This window comes from Ranitomeya variabilis, chromosome 3 (genome assembly GCF_051348905.1).
Source record: "Ranitomeya variabilis isolate aRanVar5 chromosome 3, aRanVar5.hap1, whole genome shotgun sequence".
Lineage (NCBI taxonomy): Eukaryota > Metazoa > Chordata > Amphibia > Anura > Dendrobatidae > Ranitomeya > Ranitomeya variabilis.
The window spans coordinates 442830470-442852520 of NC_135234.1; the positions used below are offsets into that span (position 1 = coordinate 442830470).

The following is a 22051-nucleotide window of genomic DNA, read 5'->3' on the forward strand; positions in this document are numbered from 1 at the left end:
TTAATTTCCAGAATCCGTTGTTTTAACTGTGCCCTAAAAACACATTTCACCTGACTAATATAACTATTCCCTTACTGCCCTTCCTAAATTTTCCACAGTTTCTGGTCCGTCATATCATCTGCTTATACACTCTCTATGTACTTAATACTCTCTATCTGTACTTATACAGATACTGGCTGGTGCATTCATGTAGCATTATTTGAGTTACCCTATTTATTATATAACCAAATTTATTATATTGAGGACTTGACCATACGATACACTTTTTACCGTTCCCTTTTATGTCTCCCCCAATTCCTCATAGCTTATGAGCAGGGCCCTCACTCCTCTTCGTATGTGTTGAATTACATGCTACTATTTAATGTCTGATATTTTTTGTATATGTCCCCTTTGAATTGTAAATTGCTGCAGAATAGGTTGACGTTATGGAAATAAAATTATTATAATATCAGATTATATAGCAAAAACCTGCTGACCTGTTTTTTTTTTAATTGCTGGAATAAAAAATGAAATGCCTGATATATTTGTTGCCATTAATTTACAAGAAACTAAATTAATTACCAAACTGTATCAGCTCATTACACATCCAATAATCAAAGGTAGTTGTCTTGTTGTTTATCATACTTTCTACTGTTCCAAATCATCCAAGAATTCCCAAAATTGGAGCGTTTTCCAGGTAGAACAGCCAAGTTGACTGGCATTGAGATTCCCTGTGGTTGCGGAATTTCAGTCTGCAACTCTGGTGTAAGATTTTGATAAAATGAACCGTTAACCCCTATAAAGTTGCATTGTGGTATTAAACCGCCCAGTAAATACAACACAACTGGAGCTGAGCTGCAGTTCTCGGCAAGCGTACCAAGTTGTGCTGTTCCACTTCAGTACAATGTTTACATCCAACCACCTCCGGAATTGATAACAACAGATCGGTGGGATGCAAGATGTTCAATCGCCATAAATTTGATATAGTTGATCTACCTTTTAGGAAAATTCCCCAATATCAAGGTAGTAGACAAGCCCTTTAGATAATGGCAGTTTGTACTACCTAGCATCAAGCAAGAATATAAAAGTACAATGGAGAGCAGGGGGCAGTAGCTATACCATGAAACTTTCCATCATGATTGTAATGTTTTGAAAGTCTTGCCTTTCAACATTCCATTTTATTGCCATCACTTGTAATAACTCTGGTGATAAATACATTTTATCAAACTTTAATAATTCTAGCAGTCCTCAGTGTGCTCTGTGTGAAATTGGATATTAACACCTTCCACTTTGAAGAATTCCTCTATCAATTTTATGACACTTTATCAGTGGAGATAAAATCCAAGTGCTCAGCTTAATAACTCTAAATTTCAGGCATAATTTTTCCAGTAGAATGCATAAACTGTACTGGATAGGAATAGATGTTTACTGATCTCTGTCCTAGTTAGTGACATCCAGGTAATTATTCCAACATTTAAAAACTCTTTCCGCAAAGTGTGCTCAATTTAGTCAAAGTAAATTACCAGATCAGAACACTGTGTTTAGTTTGTTGGTATCAAGGATCCCAAATGTTGCAATTTGTGTAATGAAATCCATATACAGCTATAGAGTTAAGTAATACAATTTGTGCATGTGCATTTAATATTGAGATTAATGGGAGCTTTTAGAAATCCTTGTACCGACTTTTAGCAGGAAGAATACTATGATTTAATTCTATGGTGTAAAGAGATGCCTTGACTCATGATAAATATCTCATCCAGTACTTTTAGGCTCATTAGGTGAGGTGGATCCTCAAAGCCCAAGGTCCGGGTGGGCATAGGGAATAGGTAGCAGAGACCGGAAACAGAAGTACTAGAAGCCATGGGTGGATATTTAGCAGAAGTACTGAAAGCCGCAAGCTGACAGGAGATGTTCTAGAAGCCGCAGGCAGACACAAAGCAGTGGTCATGGAATACTGAGAACAGGTAGCAGACAGGACTCAGGAGTAACTAGAAAGTCTGAATACCAAGATGCAGGTGTGTCTTGTTAGGCCTTATAGAAGTCCGGGCAGAGCGCATGGAATCATGCCAGGCCATCTGCAAAGCACGGCATAGAGCACAACAGTTTAGCGTACCGGGGTGAGGGGAGCAAAGCCCGGATCCGAGACTGGTGCGTAACAGGTACTCTATATGGTGCTCTGCTTTAGCAAATTCCATCTTGGAAGATATTCAGAGATTTTGTTTTAAATCTGTGCTTACAGTGCTTAAATAACAAACCTTTACACATCCAAAAGTCTTCTCATTTTGATTTCTAAGAGAGTTTATCATGGTGAACAAACCATTTGATCTGCAGGCCATATATTAGAGATCTGAGCAGAGATCTGGCAAAAGATTCAGTATGATTTGTAATTTTTTTTTTTTATTATTTAACGCCCTGCTCTTTATATTCTTAGGAGTCCAGTGGGTGGTCCACTGGACCCACTAGACTCCTAAGCGTATAATAATAAGCAATTTCTACTGAATCTTTTCCCGCAAAGCTAAATCTTATTCTGCTTTGCTTCTCCTATACCATGCTATGCTCTTCAGTGGTTCAGCATAGAAAATTAACCGTCAAATACGTTTTCCAGTTCTATAGAATTGATTCCTTTTCCTTTTTATAGGCCATTAATGTCAGATTTGTGAGGGTTGAATTTTTTGCACCCCCACACACCAACCAGCTGCTTTAAGGCTGATCAGGGAGGGATGCAGTAACCCCACCAATCTGCTATTGATTGCCTGTTCCATCAGTTTTATAGAATTTGTAAATTCATTTAATGTCTCTTGGGCTTAAATGCATAAATAGTCACATATTGCCATTGATTTTATGTCCGTTAATCCACTTTATCTCTTTATCTGTTCCAAACTTTCCATTGTAGGTGGTAGTAGACGTAAACACCTTTTCAACAGATAATTCTTATGCTCAATATACTTTTTTTTTTTTTATACTGTTTTTCTTCAGTGTATAAGAAAACATTGCAAATGGATAAGAATAATATAATGAATCCATGTGACATAACACAGAAGGATTTATCCTGACACTGCGGCTGTCACGCTTGATCTACCGCTGTTCTCTTGGTCATGCAATCTGACCCGGCCAAGTAGCTTCTGAGACATTTTCATGAATACTGCTGAAAGAAAGCAGCATCTCTCACCAAGGTTCATGACTATTTAATAATGTGGAGCTACCCGGAGATGAAAACATATCACTGAGTTATTCAGGCCATTTAGCCATCAGAATGCATATTAGACTGGCTTGCCGAGCAGAGTTTTTACAATGTAGTTTGAGATCCTGTAAAAAATTCATTTTTTTCATCATTACAAATGCTGAACAGTAACTTCTCATCTCTTCCTTGTTCTGCATATTAAAACCACACTTCTTCAGGTTACATTTTACATTTATTGACCCAATATTCAATGTCAGTGGAGAGGATTGTGTTGTGACTGTAAGAAACAAGTAGAAACTGGATTAGCTAAAATGTGCAGTCTGGCCAGTTTTCTAGGACCCCTGTCATCTCTATGAAGAATGTACCTAATGTTTCTGATATGTTAAGTCTGCACAATAAAATGTCATTTCTATCCTTATATTTGTTTTCTTATTGTAGACCTCCTGTGTAGTAATGTATCAGGAGTAATATGAGAAAACTACTAGAAGTTCTGCATGCGGGCTCTGTTGTAGGTTTAGGCCAGGTTCACATTTGCATTGGAGGTAGAGCTAGAGAATGGGCAGAAAATCTGTCCTCCTGTGATAAACCACACAATTTCTGTGTCTTTAAATTACATCCATTAGAAGATTGCAAATGCGGCAATAGGTGAGAAGTTCTTCATCTTTGGTTTCCTGTTTGGTGATGAAAGTGGAGTGGGAGTAAGTTGGTTCAGTTCATAAATGTAAAGCTGCTCTTCAATGCTGGCAAGCCAATATTCTGCATGGGTGTAGATAATAATGATGATTTAAGGGTTTATCCAAGACTTTTTTTTACTATGGGACTAAAAACAAAAAAAAAATAAAACAGGCAGGTAGTTGCTACCTACCTGCCTATTGTGCCCAGCCCTAATCTCTGCCTGCACAGGCTGCTCTTGCTGGTGATTAAATGTCTTCCAGTAATGTCACTTCAGCAGAGCAGTTTTTTCCGCTCTGCTTTGTTGACGGGGTGTAATTGCTGACGTCATGCTGATTGACTGCCGGCTCCCTGCTGCCTAACTGCGGGGAGCTGTCTGTCAATCAGCATGACGATGACAGGGCAGCCCAGAAGAGGAAGAGCAACTCTGTTGACGCTGAGCTGCTTAACCTCTGGCAGGAGCAGTCAGTGACCGATCGGTGCCTGCGCTGGGTAGAACAGGCAGGTAGTTAGCAACTAAACACCCGTTAGTTTTTAAGCCCATAGTAAAAAAAAAAAAAAAAAAAAGGTAAGGTCCTGAATAAATCCTTTAAGTTCTAACACTATTGTACCTGTAGTGTTGTTAATGTGGTCTAGAGAATGTTTTCAGTGGGAGAAGTTGTGCTGATATAAATATTATTATTATCCTTTCCACTGAAGTCCAGAAATGCCTGAACATATACACTTGTGGATCATATTAATATCCGTTTCATATAGACCCAAGTGTTATTTTCATGTTAGAGGCCTGTCATCTAAGAAAAGCATGTTTCCATTGCTATATATAACCATCTTCCTCTCACCTTGGAATCTGCTTGTGTTTGGCAATGTTGTTGCATCTTGAAGAATAAATTGGCTGTGATAGGCTGCTGCTTAAATGGCTTAATTACTGAAAATATAGATTAAGGGTTTATTGAGAGGTGCAGGGAAGTGGCAGTCATCATTCTTACTTCTATTGAGTGAGATGCTGGCATTCGTGTGTTAATAAGAAGGTGTGAGGTTGGAGGGGGGCTAGTCGATGAGCCACACTGATGTAATTGTGCCATGGGTTAAGCTTTTGTTCACTATGAGGTTTGTCTGATCTAATAATACAGCTACATTCTGTGAGCTGCCAAGATATAAACAAGACATATGTTTTCCAACATTTCTACGCTGCAGGCCTACCAGGGAAAGGGAGATGCTTGAAGACTAAATACCATAACTAGAGCATGTTATTATAAGTATTCAATGCTACGGAATGTTGAACCTTTGCACAAAATTTCGACCAACCACTTATCATTGTGTGGTCCATGATTACATCACTGCTTAGTTGGAATTAATGCTGTTATATGGCTGGGAGGCTTTATGGGTTCCCAGGGACCACAATGTTATGGCTTGTATGATTTTTCTTTTTTTCCCCCAAGACTATTCCAGTTAAACCGATTTTGTAAAAGTATCTTTTTATCTTATACTCTAAAAATGCAAGCTTGTTCAACAGTTAACTAAATAAATGTAATGGGTTTGTGTTACAGGTACACCTATACCTATGTAGAGAATGCATAGGTGGTCTGTACGTTTCCTATACAATGCTGTTGAATATATTGTAGATACAGTATATAAATCTGTATTTCCTACTCACTGATTCACTAGCATATGAGTAATAACATATTATGAAACTCTTTATTTTTTTTTCTAGTACAGGTTGGTGATGTTTTGTGATAGTATTTTAGTTTTTTTTATTCTATTCTACCTAATACTACTGCACAGGTCTTAATTCACTATAAGATGCCAAAATGCATCGTACCAGTGGTGTCAGATTTTAAATAGGTTTTACTTTGTTCTTTAAATAACACTCTATCAATAGTATAGGGGATAATATACTGGATGCTGGTGGTCCTAGTACTGAGTTCATAGAGTGGATGTTGAGCGTATGAACCTCTGCTCTATTCATTCTGTATGTGACTGCCAGAGATGGCCCAGGTCTCAGGATCAGTGGAGGGCCCAACAGTCAGATCTGCAGCAATCAGTAAGTTATCCCTTAATCTGTGGATGGGGAACAGCTTCAAAAGTAGGTAAAATACCTTTTAAAGGGTTGTTCACATCTTTCTAGATGGGTACTGTTAGATATTACTTGTAAAAACGAGCCTTTTTGCAATTTACTGTACAAAAAAAATTAAATTGTAGCCATTCTTGAGATATTATCACTTTTTTTTCTTTTGTATGAAGCTCGTTGCCTAGGTGAAAAAAGTCACAGAGAAAAATGCAGAGATGTTTACCTGCTGAAGCCTCTAACCAAATGCACTAGCAGGGAGCAGCAGACCCGATTAACGATGGCAGAAACACAGGTGCAAAAAATACCGATGAAACAACCACTTTCAATCCAGTGTTGGCTGTTTGGCATTAGTGCACAAAAAGATAAGCGATAATATTCTGTATGTGGCGTTGTTCACACAGGCAATGCAAAGCATCTGGTTTACAGCCTATTACTGACGCACATATATGCGGGCCGCCCAGTGCCACAGAATGCATGTTGTGTGAAGAGGCCACAGTTTACAAAGCCATCTTGGTCCGACCGCACCCTGCAAGATAAAGTGCAAAAAAAATCAATGTATGTAAGGTATTAGTTTATATTGGGGCCTCAATACGTAAGCTGGCAACCCGCGTCAAGGGTCCTTACATTTTGCCAGTCGTTGCGTAGGTGACCGACCACAACTGCTGCCTATCCCCAGTGGTTGAGCATGAACTGTGCTTATGATCTTTGAAACTTGTAAACACTGCTTTGAAGCTAGCGGGATTGCAGGAGCGCACTGTTCTCTCTTAAACCCAGCCAGCTTCACTGCTGAGCTTACAAGATGGCAAGACGGCCTTCTAGGCAACAAGCTGTAAACAATAGAAAACTGTTACTATATCAAGAAGGGGCTCCACATTTAATAAACAGTAAATTGCAAAAGTTGTTTTTATAAGGATTAACCAACAAAAATCATCTACAAAGATGGGATTAACCCTTTGACCAGTTTGAGCATTTTAAACTGGCCACATCCTGTGGAATAGTGGCTCCAGAGCTAGGTAAAACATAATTTTTTAATTCCTTTTTGGCGAAATAGGCCATTAAAATTTAGATTGACTTATAAGTAGGCAGCATCATACAAGTAAGAAAAGAACACTCTATCCTCTCCTCACTGATTGTATGTCAATATAAACACTCCCAGATCTCATCTCATGACAGTGAGGGTAAAAGCTGACAGCACTGTGAGACTAAGAGGAGATCTGGACTGGTTTGTAACAATCCATAACTCAGCTTTGGTTTATCTCTACGCAGTTGCTGTAGAGATCAGTGAGTAGGGAGTGTTCTTTTTCTCTTGTGTGTTTCTGCCTGTTTATGATTGGTCAACCTCATGCAGAGGAAGAAGCACATACCTCCAGAGACCAATCTCTGGTAACGCCCAGTTAAACTATAGCATAAATCATAACCTAAAGTTTACAAGCTGATAATTGTGATAGAGAGGAGACATTAAAAAAATAAATAAAAACAAATTTTTCTCAGCTCTGCAGCCACTATTTCATCGTGGTCAGTTTAACATATGCTATGAGTGGTATTTTACCTTGTAATGGTTAAAGGTCCTCTTTAAGGGGGAAGTATGAGAATTTTGGATACCTCATTGAGGGTTTCCGCACAAAAAATTGGTTGAAGTTCGTAATATCTAGGGATCTAGGCTTCACTGTTAAATTTTGTCTGTCTTTTTTTAATTATAGGTGCAAGTTTTTCAGCCTGACTGAAACTCCAGAAGACTATACTATTATCGTGGATGAAGAAGGCTTTCTAGGTATGGATTTTTAAATGAAAGTGGTATATCTTAAAACAACATCTTGTCCCGCAAAAAATAAACTGCCGTACAGCTCCATCAGTGGAAAAATACAAAAAAGTTATAGCTCTCAGAATAAAGCAATGCAAAAATAATTATTTTTTTCCAGAAAATTGTTTTTGTGCAAAAGCGCAAAGACTTTAAAAAAATCATATAAATGTGGTATCGCTGTAATCGTTACTGACTCGAATAATAAAGTTGCCTTATCAATTTTGCCACATGCAGAACAGCATAAAAAAAATTCCTGAACTGCTAGTTATTGTTCATTATGCCTCCCAAAAATCTTAATAGAAGGCGATAAAAAAACCCATTACCAGTACCATTCAAAACATCAACCTTTCCCACAAAAAACAATCCCTCATATGACTCTGTCGGCAGAAATATGGAAAAATTCTAGCTCTCAAAATATGGCTATGCAAAATTATGCAAAATCTTTTTTTTTTTTTTACCAAAAAAAGCATCTTTTATTTTGTGACAACATCCAAACATAAAAAAAATATAAATTTGGTATCGCTGTAATTGCCTCGACTTGACCCGAATAATAAAATCATCAAATCACTTATACTGCACGAGAAACCGTGTAAAAAAATAAATCTTGCTGTGTCTAAGCAGTACTGTACAGCCACAATGGGGTATTTCCATGTTCAGCAGAAATTGTGACAAATTTTGGTGCCATTTTTACCCATTTTCCCTTGTGAAAATATAAAATCTGGGGATAAAACTAAATTTTGGTGGTAAAAATATAAATTTTTTCTTCACTGCCCAATGGTATAAAATTATGTGAAGCACCCGTGGTGCTCACTGCACCCCTAGATGAATTCATTGAGAGGTGTAGTTTGTAAAATGACTTCACTTATGGGGGGGTTTCTGCTGTTTTGGCAAATTAGGGGCTCTGCCAATGAACCCTCATGCCATTCTAGCAAAATATGAACACCAATATGGCACTCCTTCCCTTCTCAGCTTTGCACTGTGCCTCAAAATTAGTTTTCAAACATATATGGGGTATCTGTGTGCTCAGGAGAAATTGCAAAACAAATTGTATGGTCCATTTTATCATTTGTCCATGGCGTCTGTTCTCAATTTGAGCCATTTTTGCATTCAAAAGTCAAACGGTGCTCCTTCCGAGCCCTACTGTGCTTCCAAACAGCAGTTTTCCCCTATCTATGGGGTATCGGTGTACTTAGTAGAAATTGCACAACAAATGTTGGGGTCCATTTTCTACTGTTACCCCGATGAAAATAAAAAATTTGGGACTAATGTAAAAGTTTGTGGAAAAAAAGTGAAATTTTAATTTTCTCCTTCCACATTGTATTAATTCTGGTATTACACCTGAAGGGTTAACAAACTTCTTGAATGTGACTTTGAGCACCTTGAGGTGTGCAGTTTTTAGAATGGTGTCACCTTTGAGTATTTTCTGTCATATGAGCCCCCCAAAGTCACTTCAAATGTGAGGTGGTTCCTAAAAAATGGTTTTGTAAATTTTGTTGGAAAAATGAGAAATCGCTGGTCAACTTTTAACCCTTCTAACTTCCTAACAAAAAAAAATAATGTTTCAAAACTTGTGCTGAGGGAAATTAGACATGTGGGAAATTTGTTATGTTTATTTAAGAGTATAAATATTAAGTTTGAAAATGGCAAAATCTTCCCAAATTTCATTTTTTCATAAATAAACGCAAGTCATATCGAACACTACTATCATGAAGTACAGTATGTCATGAAAAAAGCAATCTCTGAATCCGTGGAATTTTGAAGCGTTCCAGAGTTAAGGCCCCGTCACACACAGCGACGCTGCAGCGATACAGACAACGATGCTGATCGCTGCAGCGTCGCTGTTTTGTCGCTGTGTGGTCGCTGGGGAGCTGTCACACAGATCGCTCTCCAGCGACCAACGATGCCGAGGTCCCCGGGTAAACATCGGGTTGCTAAGCGCAGGGTCGCGTTTAGTAACCCGATGTTTACCCTGGTTACCAGTGTAAAATGTAAAAAAACAAACAGTACATACTCACCTTCGCGTCCCCCGGCGTCCGCTTCCTGCACTGACTGAGTGCCGGCCCTAACAGCAGAGCGGTGACGTCACCGCTGTGCTGTGCTTTCACTTTACAGCCAGCGCTCAGTCTGTGCAGGAAGCAGACGGCGGGGGATGCGAAGGTGAGTATGTACTGTTTGTTTTTTTACATTTTACACTGGTAACCAGGGTAAACATCGGGTTACTAAGCGCGGCCCTGCGCTTAGTAACCCGATGTTTACCCTGGTTACCAGTGAAGACATCGCTGAATCCGTGTCACACACACCGATTCAGCGATGTCAGCGGGACCTCAACGACCAAAAAAAGGTCCAGGCCATTCCGACACGACCAGCGATCTCACAGCAGGGGCCTGGTCGCTGCTACGTGTCAAACATAGCGAGATCGCTACTGAGGTCGCTGTTGCGTCACAAAACTTGTGACTCAGCAGCGATCTCGCTAGCGATCTCGCTATGTGAGACGGGGGCTTTAGTTGTGTGAAAATTGTTTACCCTCTTCCTCATTTCCTATTCTTTTGCATTTTTGTTTAAATGTTTCAGATCAGCAAACAAATTTAAATATTATACAAAGATAACACAAGCAAACACAACATCCATTTTTTATGAAGGTTTTTATAATCTAGGGAAAAAGAAATCCAACCTTACAGAGCCCTGTGTAAAATATGATAGCCTAACTGGTTGGGCCACCCTTAGCAGCATCAAAAGCAAGCAAGTGTTTGCGATAACTGCCAATCAGTGTTTTACAAGGCTCTGGAGGAGTTGTTGGCCCACTCATCTTTGAAGAATTGTTGTAACTCAGCCGCATTGCAGGGTGTCCGAGAATGAACTGCCTTTTTAAGGCATGCTACAGCATCTCAATCGGATTAAGGTCAGGACTTTGACTAGGCTACTCCAAAGTCTTAATTTTTTTTTTTTTTTAAGCTATTCAGAGGTGGACTTGCTGGTGTGTTTTGGATCACTGCCCTGCTGCATAACTCAAGTGTGCTTCAGCTTGAGGTCAAAAACAGATGGCCGGACATTCTCCTTCAGGTTTTCTTGGTAGACAACCGAATTCGTGGTTCCATTTACCACAGCAAGTTTTCCAGGTCCTAAAGCAGCAAAACAGCTGCAAACCATCACACTACCACCACCATATTTTACTGTTGGTATGATGTTCCTTTTTCTGAAATGCTGTGTTACTTCTACGCCAGATGTTATGGGACATACACCTTCCAAAAAGTTTAACTTTTGTCTCATCAGTCCACAGAGTATTCTTCCAAATTCTTGGGGATCATCAAGTTGTTTTCTGGTTCAACTGAGATGAGCCTTTATCGTCTTATTGCGCAATAGTTGTTTTCATCTTGGAACTCTGCCATGCAGGCCATTTTTGCCCAGTCTTTCTTATGCTGGAGTCATGAATACTGACCTTTAACTGAAGCAAGTGAGGCTTGCAGTTGTTTGGCTGTTGTTGTGGGGTCTTTTGTGACCTCTTGGATGAGCCGTCGCTACATTCCTGGGGTAATTTTGGTCGGCCGGCCACTTCTGGGAAAGTTCACCACTGTTCCATGTTTTCACCATTTGTAGATAATGGATCTTACTGTGGTTTGATGGAGTCACAAAGCTTTAGAAATGGCTTTATAACCTTTTTTCAGACTGATAGCTCTCAATTACTTTGCTTCTCGTTTGTTCCAGAATTTCTTTTGATCGCTGCACGATGCCAAGCTTTTGAGGACCTTTGGTCTACTTCACTTTGTCAGGCAGGTCCTATTTAGCGATTTCTTGATTGAGAACAGGTGTGGCAAGATTCAGGTCTGGATGTGTTAAGGGAATTTGAATTCTGCTTCCCAAAGATGTGATAAACCACAGTTAATTTATGTTTAAAGAGGAGGGGGCAATCACTTTTTTCACACAGGGCCCCCTAGGTTTGTATTTCTTTTTTCCTAAATAATAAAGACCTTCATTTAAAAACTGCATTCTGTGTTTACTTATGTTATCTAAATCTAATATTTAAATTTGATTGCTGATCTGGAAAATTTAAGTGTGACAAACATGCGAAAGAATAAGAAATCAGGAAGGGGGCTAACACTTTTTCACACAATTGTATTACCACATAAAGTCAGACTGGTCAGAATTGTAAAATTTGTCCTGGTCATGAAGGTGAAAATATGGTCGGGGTGAAGGGGGTTAGAGTACAGTTCATGTATGGAATGTAAACGTTTGAAAATTTAAACTGCAGGAGTTAAAAATGTAAATCTTAGACATTTCCTTTAAAGAGAGTGACTTACAGTTCATCCCTTTGATTAATTGTCATCATATATTTTCAGGGAAATAGACCCTGTGCTTGAATCTCAAACATATGAAATTATAATAAATATGTACAGTACTGTGCAAAAGTTTTAGGCAAGTGTGCGAAAAAATACTGCAGAATACCAGTGCTTCTAAAAAGTAAAGGTGTTCAGTAATTTATTTTTAACAACACATTCTAAATTAAATGACTAACTGAAAAATCTACCATAAGTCAAATCAATATTTGCTGTGTCCACTTTAGCCTTCAAATCAGCATCAGTTCATCCAGGTACTGTTGCTCAAACTCAGGGATTTTGTAGCATTATTGCCAGGTACCTTAGCAACCAATTGTAGCAAACTAGTGATAATGATCATTTTGATATGGAAGTTGAAACACAGACATTAAATGTAAAAAAGAACATCTGTGTAGGAGGCTTAAGGCTGGGGGACCAGCGAACTCAACTTCAAAGGGGTGTGGTTCTGTAAAACGAATTTTTGTCACAGGTCATACACCATTGCAAATCTGAGTACAGCAGCAAGACACGGGTGGTTATACTGCATCAACAAAGTCTCTCCCCAGTAAATTTTAAAGCAGATTGGGATTTCAATATGTATTGTTCAAACTCCTTTTGAAGAAGCATAAAGAAATGGGTAATGTTGAAGACCATAGACACAACTTCGCCCATCGACTGTTCAAAGTCTGGCCAGAGTCGAAGGAAGAATTTCTGCCAAAAAGCATACATTTAACATGGTCACAGGGCCAAATGACTCAACTATGCATGCAAACATTAGGAACTGGGTGCAGAAAAAATGATAGCAGCTGCTTTGGACTAATGAATCAAAAATGGGAAATATTTGGCTGAAACAGGCAGTTTGTTTGCTGAAGGGCTGGACAGTGATAAAATAACTTCCTTCTAAGTTTGGGTTTCAGTTGAGAATTTGGTCAAGAGAATAATAATACTGAGGAAAAAACAGGCAGATACTTATCCATCAGGCAGTACCATCAAGGCGACGTCTGATTGGCTCCAAATTTATTCTACAGTAGGACAACAACCCTAAATTTACAGCCACTGTCATTAATAACTACCGTATATACTCGAGTATAAGCCGACCCGAGTATAAGCCGACCCCCCTAATTTTGCCACAAAAAACTGGGAAAACTTATTGACTCGAGTATAAGCCTAGGGTGGAAAATGCAGCAGCTACCGGTGAATTTCAAAAATACAAATAGATGTTCCATACTGTTCATTATGGCCCCATAGCTGTACCATAGAAAGCTGTGCCATATAGTGCTCTGCACCGTTCATTATGGCCCCATAGCTGTGCCATATAGTGCTCTGCACCGTTCATTATTGCCCCATAGCTGTACCATAGAAAGCTGTGCCATATAGTGCTCTGCACCGTTCATTATTGCCCCATAGCTGTGCCATATAGTGCTCTGCACCGTTCATTATTGCCCCATAGCTGTGCCATATAGTGCTCTGCACCGTTCATTATTGCCCCATAGCTGTGCCATATAGTGCTCTGCACCGTTCATTATTGCCCCATAGCTGTGCCATATAGTGCTCTGCACCGTTCATTATTGCCCCATAGCTGTACCATAGAAAGCTGTGCCATATAGTGCTCTGCACCGTTTATTATTGCCCCATAGCTGTACCATAGAAAGCTGTGCCATATAGTGCTCTGCACCGTTCATTATTGCCCCATAGCTGTGCCATATAGTGCTCTGCACCGTCCATTATTGCCCCATAGGTGTGCCATATAGTGCTCTGCACCGTTCATTATTGCCCCATAGCTGTGCCATATAGTGCTCTGCACCGTTCATTATTGCCCCATAGCTGTGCCATATAGTGCTCTGCACCGTTCATTATTGCCCCATAGCTGTGCCATATAGTGCTCTGCACCGTTCATTATTGCCCCATAGCTGTGCCATATAGTGCTCTGCACCGTTCATTATTGCCCCATAGCTGTGCCATATAGTGCTCTGCACCGTTCATTATTGCCCCATAGCTGTGCCATATAGTGCTCTGCACCGTTCATTATTGCCCCATAGCTGTACCATAGAAAGCTGTGCCATATAGTGCTCTGCACCGTTCATTATTGCCCCATAGCTGTACCATAGAAAGCTGTGCCATATAGTGCTCTGCACCGTTCATTATTGCCCCATAGCTGTGCCATATAGTGCTCTGCACCGTTCATTATTGCCCAATAGGTGTACCATAGAAAGCTGTGCCATATAGTGCTCTGCACCGTTCATTATTGCCCCATAGCTGTGCCATATAGTGCTCTGCACCGTTCATTATTGCCCCATAGTTGTGCCATATAGTGCTCTGCACCATTCATTATTGCCCCATAGCTGTGCCATATAGTGCTCTGCACCGTTCATTATTGCCCCATAGCTGTGCCATATAGTGCTCTGCACCTTTCATTATTGCCCCATAGCTGTGCCATATAGTGCTCTGCACCGTTCATTATTGCCCAATAGCTGTACCATAGATAGCTGTGCCATATAGTGCTCTGCACCGTTCATTATTGCCCCATAGCTGTGCCATATAGTGCTCTGCACCGTTCATTATTGCCCCATAGCTGTGCCATATAGTGCTCTGCACCATTCATTATTGCCCCATAGCTGTGCCATATAGTGCTCTGCACCGTTCATTATTGCCCAATAGCTGTACCACAGAAAGCTGTGCCATATAGTGCTCTGCACCGTTCATTATTGCCCCATAGCTGTGCCATATAGTGCTCTGCACCGTTCATTATTGCCCCATATCTGTGCCATATAGTGCTCTGCACCGTTCATTATTGCCCAATAGCTGTGCCATATAGTGCTCTGCACCGTTCATTATTGCCCCATAGCTGTGCCATATAGTGCTCTGCACCGTTCATTATTGCCCCATAGCTGTGCCATATAGTGCTCTGCACCGTTCATTATTGCCCCATAGCTGTACCATAGAAAGCTGTGCCATATAGTGCTCTGCACCGTTCATTATTGCCCCATAGCTGTACCATAGAAAGCTGTGCCATATAGTGCTCTGCACCGTTCATTATTGCCCCATAGCTGTGCCATATAGTGCTCTGCACCGTTCATTATTGCCCCATAGCTGTACCATAGAAAGCTGTGCCATATAGTGCTCTGCACCGTTCATTATTGCCCCATAGCTGTACCATAGAAAGCTGTGCCATATAGTGCTCTGCACCGTTCATTATTGCCCCATAGCTGTGCCATATAGTGCTCTGCACCGTTCATTATTGCCCCATAGCTGTGCCATATAGTGCTCTGCACCGTTCATTATTGCCCAATAGGTGTACCATAGAAAGCTGTGCCATATAGTGCTCTGCACCGTTCATTATTGCCCCATAGCTGTGCCATATAGTGCTCTGCACCGTTCATTATTGCCCCATAGCTGTGCCATATAGTGCTCTGCACCGTTCATTATTGCCCCATAGCTGTGCCATATAGTGCTCTGCACCGTTCATTATTGCCCCATAGCTGTGCCATATAGTGCTCTGCACCGTTCATTATTGCCCCATAGCTGTGCCATATAGTGCTCTGCACCGTTCATTATTGCCCCATAGCTGTGCCATATAGTGCTCTGCACCGTTCATTATTGCCCAATAGCTGTACCATAGAAAGCTGTGCCATATAGTGCTCTGCACCGTTCATTATTGCCCCATAGCTGTGCCATATAGTGCTCTGCACCGTTCATTATTGCCCCATAGCTGTACCATAGAAAGCTGTGCCATATAGTGCTCTGCACCGTTCATTATTGCCCCATAGCTGTACCATAGAAAGCTGTGCCATATAGTGCTCTGCACCGTTCATTATTGCCCCATAGCTGTGCCATATAGTGCTCTGCACCGTTCATTATTGCCCCATAGCTGTGCCATATAGTGCTCTGCACCGTTCATTATTGCCCAATAGCTGTGCCATATAGTGCTCTGCACCGTTCATTATTGCCCAATAGCTGTACCATAGAAAGCTGTGCCATATAGTGCTCTGCACCATTCATTATTGCCCCATAGTTGTGCCATATAGTGCTCTGCACCATTCATTATTGCCCCATAGTTGTGCCATATAGTGCTCTGCACCATTCATTATTGCCCCATAGCTGTACCATAGAAAGCTGTGCCATATAGTGCTCTGCACCATTCATTATTGCCCCATAGCTGTGCCATATAGTGCTCTGCACCGTTCATTATTGCCCCATTGCTGTGCCATATAGTGCTCTGCACCGTTCATTATTGCCCCATAGCTGTGCCATATAGTGCTCTGCACCGTTCATTATTGCCCCATAGTTGTGCCATATAGTGCTCTGCACCGTTCATTATTGCCCCATAGCTGTGCCATATAGTGCTCTGCACCGTTCATTATTGCCCAATAGCTGTACCATAGAAAGCTGTGCCATATAGTGCTCTGCACCATTCATTATTGCCCCATAGCTGTGCCATATAGTGCTCTGCACCGTTCATTATTGCCCCATTGCTGTGCCATATAGTGCTCTGCACCGTTCATTATTGCGCCATAGCTGTGCCATATAGTGCTCTGCACCGTTCATTATTGCCCCATAGCTGTGCCATAGAAAGCTGTGCCATATAGTGCTCTGCACCGTTCATTATTGCCCCATAGCTGTGCCATATAGTGCTCTGCACCGTTCATTATTGCCCCATAGCTGTGCCATATAGTGGTCTGCACCGTTCATTATTGCCCCATAGCTGTGCCATATAGTGCTCTGCACCATTCATTATTGCCCCATAGCTGTGCCATATAGTGCTCTGCACCGTTCATTATTGCCCAATAGCTGTACAATAGAAAGCTGTGCCATATAGTGCTCTGCACCGTTCATTATTGCCCCATAGCTGTGCCATATAGTGCTCTGCACCGTTCATTATTGCCCCATAGCTGTGCCATAGAAAGCTGTGCCATATAGTGCTCTGCACCGTTCATTATTGCCCCATAGCTGTGCCATATAGTGCTCTGCACCGTTCATTATTGCCCCATAGCTGTGCCATATAGTGCTCTGCACCGTTCATTATTGCCCCATAGCTGTACCATAGAAAGCTGTGCCATATAGTGCTCTGCACCGTTCATTATTGCCCCATAGCTGTACCATAGAAAGCTGTGCCATATAGTGCTCTGCACCGTTCATTATTGCCCAATAGCTGTACCATAGAAAGCTGTGCCATATAGTGCTCTGCACCGTTCATTATTGCCCCATAGCTGTGCCATATAGTGCTCTGCACCGTTCATTATTGCCCCATAGCTGTACCATAGAAAGCTGTGCCATATAGTGCTCTGCACCGTTCATTATTGCCCCATAGCTGTACCATAGAAAGCTGTGCCATATAGTGCTCTGCACCATTCATTATTGCCCCATAGCTGTGCCATATAGTGCTCTGCACCGTTCATTATTGCCCCATAGCTGTGCCATATAGTGCTCTGCACCGTTCATTATTGCCCCATAGCTGTGCCATATAGTGCTCTGCACCGTTCATTATTGCCCAATAGCTGTACCATAGAAAGCTGTGCCATATAGTGCTCTGCACCATTCATTATTGCCCCATAGCTGTGCCATATAGTGCTCTGCACCGTTCATTATTGCCCCATTGCTGTGCCATATAGTGCTCTGCACCGTTCATTATTGCCCCATAGCTGTGCCATATAGTGCTCTGCACCGTTCATTATTGCCCCATAGCTGTGCCATAGAAAGCTGTGCCATATAGTGCTCTGCACCGTTCATTATTGCCTCATAGCTGTGCCATATAGTGCTCTGCACCGTTCATTATTGCCCCATAGCTGTGCCATATAGTGGTCTGCACCGTTCATTATTGCCCCATAGCTGTGCCATATAGTGCTCTGCACCATTCATTATTGCCCCATAGCTGTGCCATATAGTGCTCTGCACCGTTCATTATTGCCCAATAGCTGTACAATAGAAAGCTGTGCCATATAGTGCTCTGCACCGTTCATTATTGCCCCATAGCTGTGCCATATAGTGCTCTGCACCGTTCATTATTGCCCCATAGCTGTACCATAGAAAGCTGTGCCATATAGTGCTCTGCACCGTTCATTATTGCCCCATAGCTGTGCCATATAGTGCTCTGCACCGTTCATTATTGCCCCATGGCTGTGCCATATAGTGCTCTGCACCGTTCATTATTGCCCAATAGCTGTGCCATATAGTGCTCTGCACCGTTCATTATTGCCCAATAGCTGTACCATAGAAAGCTGTGCCATATAGTGCTCTGCACCATTCATTATTGCCCCATAGCTGTGCCATATAGTGCTCTGCACCGTTCATTATTGCCCCATAGTTGTGCCATATAGTGCTCTGCACCATTCATTATTGCCCCATAGCTGTGCCATATAGTGCTCTGCACCGTTCATTATTGCCCCATAGCTGTGCCATATAGTGCTCTGCACCGTTCATTATTGCCCAATAGCTGTACCATAGAAAGCTGTGCCATATAGTGCTCTGCACCATTCATTATTGCCCCATAGCTGTGCCATATAGTGCTCTGCACCGTTCATTATTGCCCAATAGCTGTACCATAGAAAGCTGTGCCATATAGTGCTCTGCACCATTCATTATTGCCCCATAGCTGTGCCATATAGTGCTCTGCACCGTTCATTATTGCCCCATAGTTGTGCCATATAGTGCTCTGCACCATTCATTATTGCCCCATAGCTGTGCCATATAGTGCTCTGCACCGTTCATTAATGCCCCATAGCTGTGCCATATAGTGCTCTGCACCTTTCATTATTGCCCCATAGCTGTGCCATATAGTGCTCTGCACCGTTCATTATTGCCCAATAGCTGTACCATAGATAGCTGTGCCATATAGTGCTCTGCACCGTTCATTATTGCCCCATAGCTGTGCCATATAGTGCTCTGCACCGTTCATTATTGCCCCATAGCTGTGCCATAGAAAGCTGTGCCATATAGTGCTCTGCACCGTTCATTATTGCCCCATAGCTGTGCCATAGAAAGCTGTGCCATATAGTGCTCTGCACCGTTAATTATTGCCCCATAGCTGTGCCTTATACTGCTCTGCACCGTTCATTATTGCCCCATAGCTGTGCCATATAGTGCTCTGCACCATTCATTATTGCCCCATAGCTGTGCCATATAGTGCTCTGCACCGTTCATTATTGCCCAATAGCTGTACAATAGAAAGCTGTGCCATATAGTGCTCTGCACCGTTCATTATTGCCCCATAGCTGTGCCATATAGTGCTCTGCACCGTTCATTATTGCCCCATAGCTGTGCCATATAGTGCTCTGCACCGTTCATTATTGCCCCATAGCTGTGCCATATAGTGCTCTGCACCGTTCATTATTGCCCAATAGCTGTACCATAGAAAGCTGTGCCATATAGTGCTCTGCACCATTCATTATTGCCCCATAGCTGTGCCATATAGTGCTCTGCACCGTTCATTATTGCCCCATAGCTGTGCCATATAGTGCTCTGCACCGTTCATTATTGCCCCATAGCTGTGCCATAGAAAGCTGTGCCATATAGTGCTCTGCACCGTTCATTATTGCCCCATAGCTGTGCCATATAGTGCTCTGCACCGTTCATTATTGCCCCATAGCTGTGCCATATAGTGGTCTGCACCGTTCATTATTGCCCCATAGCTGTGCCATATAGTGCTCTGCACCATTCATTATTGCCCCATAGCTGTGCCATATAGTGCTCTGCACCATTCATTATTGCCCAATAGCTGTACAATAGAAAGCTGTGCCATATAGTGCTCTGCACCGTTCATTATTGCCCCATAGCTGTGCCATATAGTGCTCTGCACCGTTCATTATTGCCCCATAGCTGTGCCATAGAAAGCTGTGCCATATAGTGCTCTGCACCGTTCATTATTGCCCCATAGCTGTGCCATATAGTGCTCTGCACCATTCATTATTGCCCCATAGCTGTGCCATATAGTGCTCTGCACCGTTCATTATTGCCCAATAGCTGTACCATAGAAAGCTGTGCCATATTGTGCTCTGCACCGTTCATTATTGCCCCATAGCTGTGCCATATAGTGCTCTGCACCGTTCATTATTGCCCCATAGCTGTACCATAGAAAGCTGTGCCATATAGTGCTCTGCACCGTTCATTATTGCCCCATAGCTGTACCATAGAAAGCTGTGCCATATAGTGCTCTGCACCGTTCATTATTGCCCCATAGCTGTGCCATATAGTGCTCTGCACCGTTCATTATTGCCCCATAGCTGTGCCATATAGTGCTCTGCACCGTTCATTATTGCCCCATAGCTGTGCCATATAGTGCTCTGCACCGTTCATTATTGCCCCATAGCTGTGCCATATAGTGCTCTGCACCGTTCATTATTGCCCCATAGCTGTGCCATATAGTGCTCTGCACCGTTCATTATTGCCCAATAGGTGTACCATAGAAAGCTGTGCCATATAGTGCTCTGCACCGTTCATTATTGCCACATAGCTGTGCCATATAGTGCTCTGCACCGTTCATTATTGCCCAATAGCTGTACCATAGAAAGCTGTGCCATATAGTGCTCTGCACCATTCATTATTGCTCCATAGCTGTGCCATATAGTGCTCTGCACCGTTCATTATTGCCCCATAGTTGTGCCATATAGTGCTCTGCACCATTCATTATTGCCCCATAGCTGTGCCATATAGTGCTCTGCACCGTTCATTATTGCCCCATAGCTGTGCCATATAGTGCTCTGCACCTTTCATTATTGCCCCATAGCTGTGCCATATAGTGCTCTGCACCGTTCATTATTGCCCAATAGCTGTACCATAGATAGATGTGCCATATAGTGCTCTGCACCGTTCATTATTGCCCCATAGCTGTGCCATAGAAAGCTGTGCCATATAGTGCTCTGCACCGTTCATTATTGCCCCATAGCTGTGCCTTATACTGCTCTGCACCGTTCATTATTGCCCCATAGCTGTGCCATATAGTGCTCTGCACCATTCATTATTGCCCCATAGCTGTGCCATATAGTGCTCTGCACCGTTCATTATTGCCCAATAGCTGTACCACAGAAAGCTGTGCCATATAGTGCTCTGCACCGTTCATTATTGCCCCATAGCTGTGCCATATAGTGCTCTGCACCGTTCATTATTGCCCCATAGCTGTGCCATATAGTGCTCTGCACCGTTCATTATTGCCCAATAGCTGTACCATAGAAAGCTGTGCCATATAGTGCTCTGCACCGTTCATTATTGCCCCATAGCTGTGCCATAGAAAGCTGTGCCATATAGTGCTCTGCACCGTTCATTATTGCCCCATAGCTGTACCATAGAAAGCTGTGCCATATAGTGCTCTGCACCGTTCATTATTGCCCCATAGCTGTGCCATATAGTGCTCTGCACCGTTCATTATTGCCCCATAGCTGTGCCATATAGTGCTCTGCACCATTCATTATTGCCCCATAGCTGTGCCATATAGTGCTCTGCACCGTTCATTATTGCCCAATAGCTGTACCATAGAAAGCTGTGCCATATAGTGCTCTGCACCGTTCATTATTGCCCCATAGCTGTGCCATATAGTGCTCTGCACCGTTCATTATTGCCCCATAGCTGTACCATAGAAAGCTGTGCCATATAGTGCTCTGCACCGTTCATTATTGCCCCATAGCTGTACCATAGAAAGCTGTGCCATATAGTGCTCTGCACCGTTCATTATTGCCCCATAGCTGTGCCATATAGTGCTCTGCACCGTTCATTATTGCCCCATAGCTGTGCCATATAGTGCTCTGCACCGTTCATTATTGCCCCATAGCTGTGCCATATAGTGCTCTGCACCGTTCATTATTGCCCCATAGCTGTACCATAGAAAGCTGTGCCATATAGTGCTCTGCACCGTTCATTATTGCCCCATAGCTGTACCATAGAAAGCTGTGCCATATAGTGCTCTGCACTGTTCATTATTGCCCCATAGCTGTACCATAGAAAGCTGTGCCATATAGTGCTCTGCACCGTTCATTATTGCCCCATAGCTGTGCCATATACTGCTCTGCACCGTTCATTATTGCCCCATAGCTGTGCCATATAGTGCTCTGCAC

The 22051-nt window shown here is 42.3% G+C and overlaps 1 protein-coding gene across 1 annotated transcript in view; it reads left to right on the forward strand.

Moving 5' to 3' along the window:
- Positions 1–22051, forward strand: part of CASTOR2 (cytosolic arginine sensor for mTORC1 subunit 2) — a 222599-nt gene that overhangs the window by 96458 nt on the left and 104090 nt on the right. Inside the window, exon 2 of the mRNA XM_077296452.1 lies at positions 7601–7671. Coding sequence (XP_077152567.1) covers positions 7601–7671 — 71 coding nt within the window. The remainder of the gene's footprint in view (positions 1–7600; positions 7672–22051) is intronic.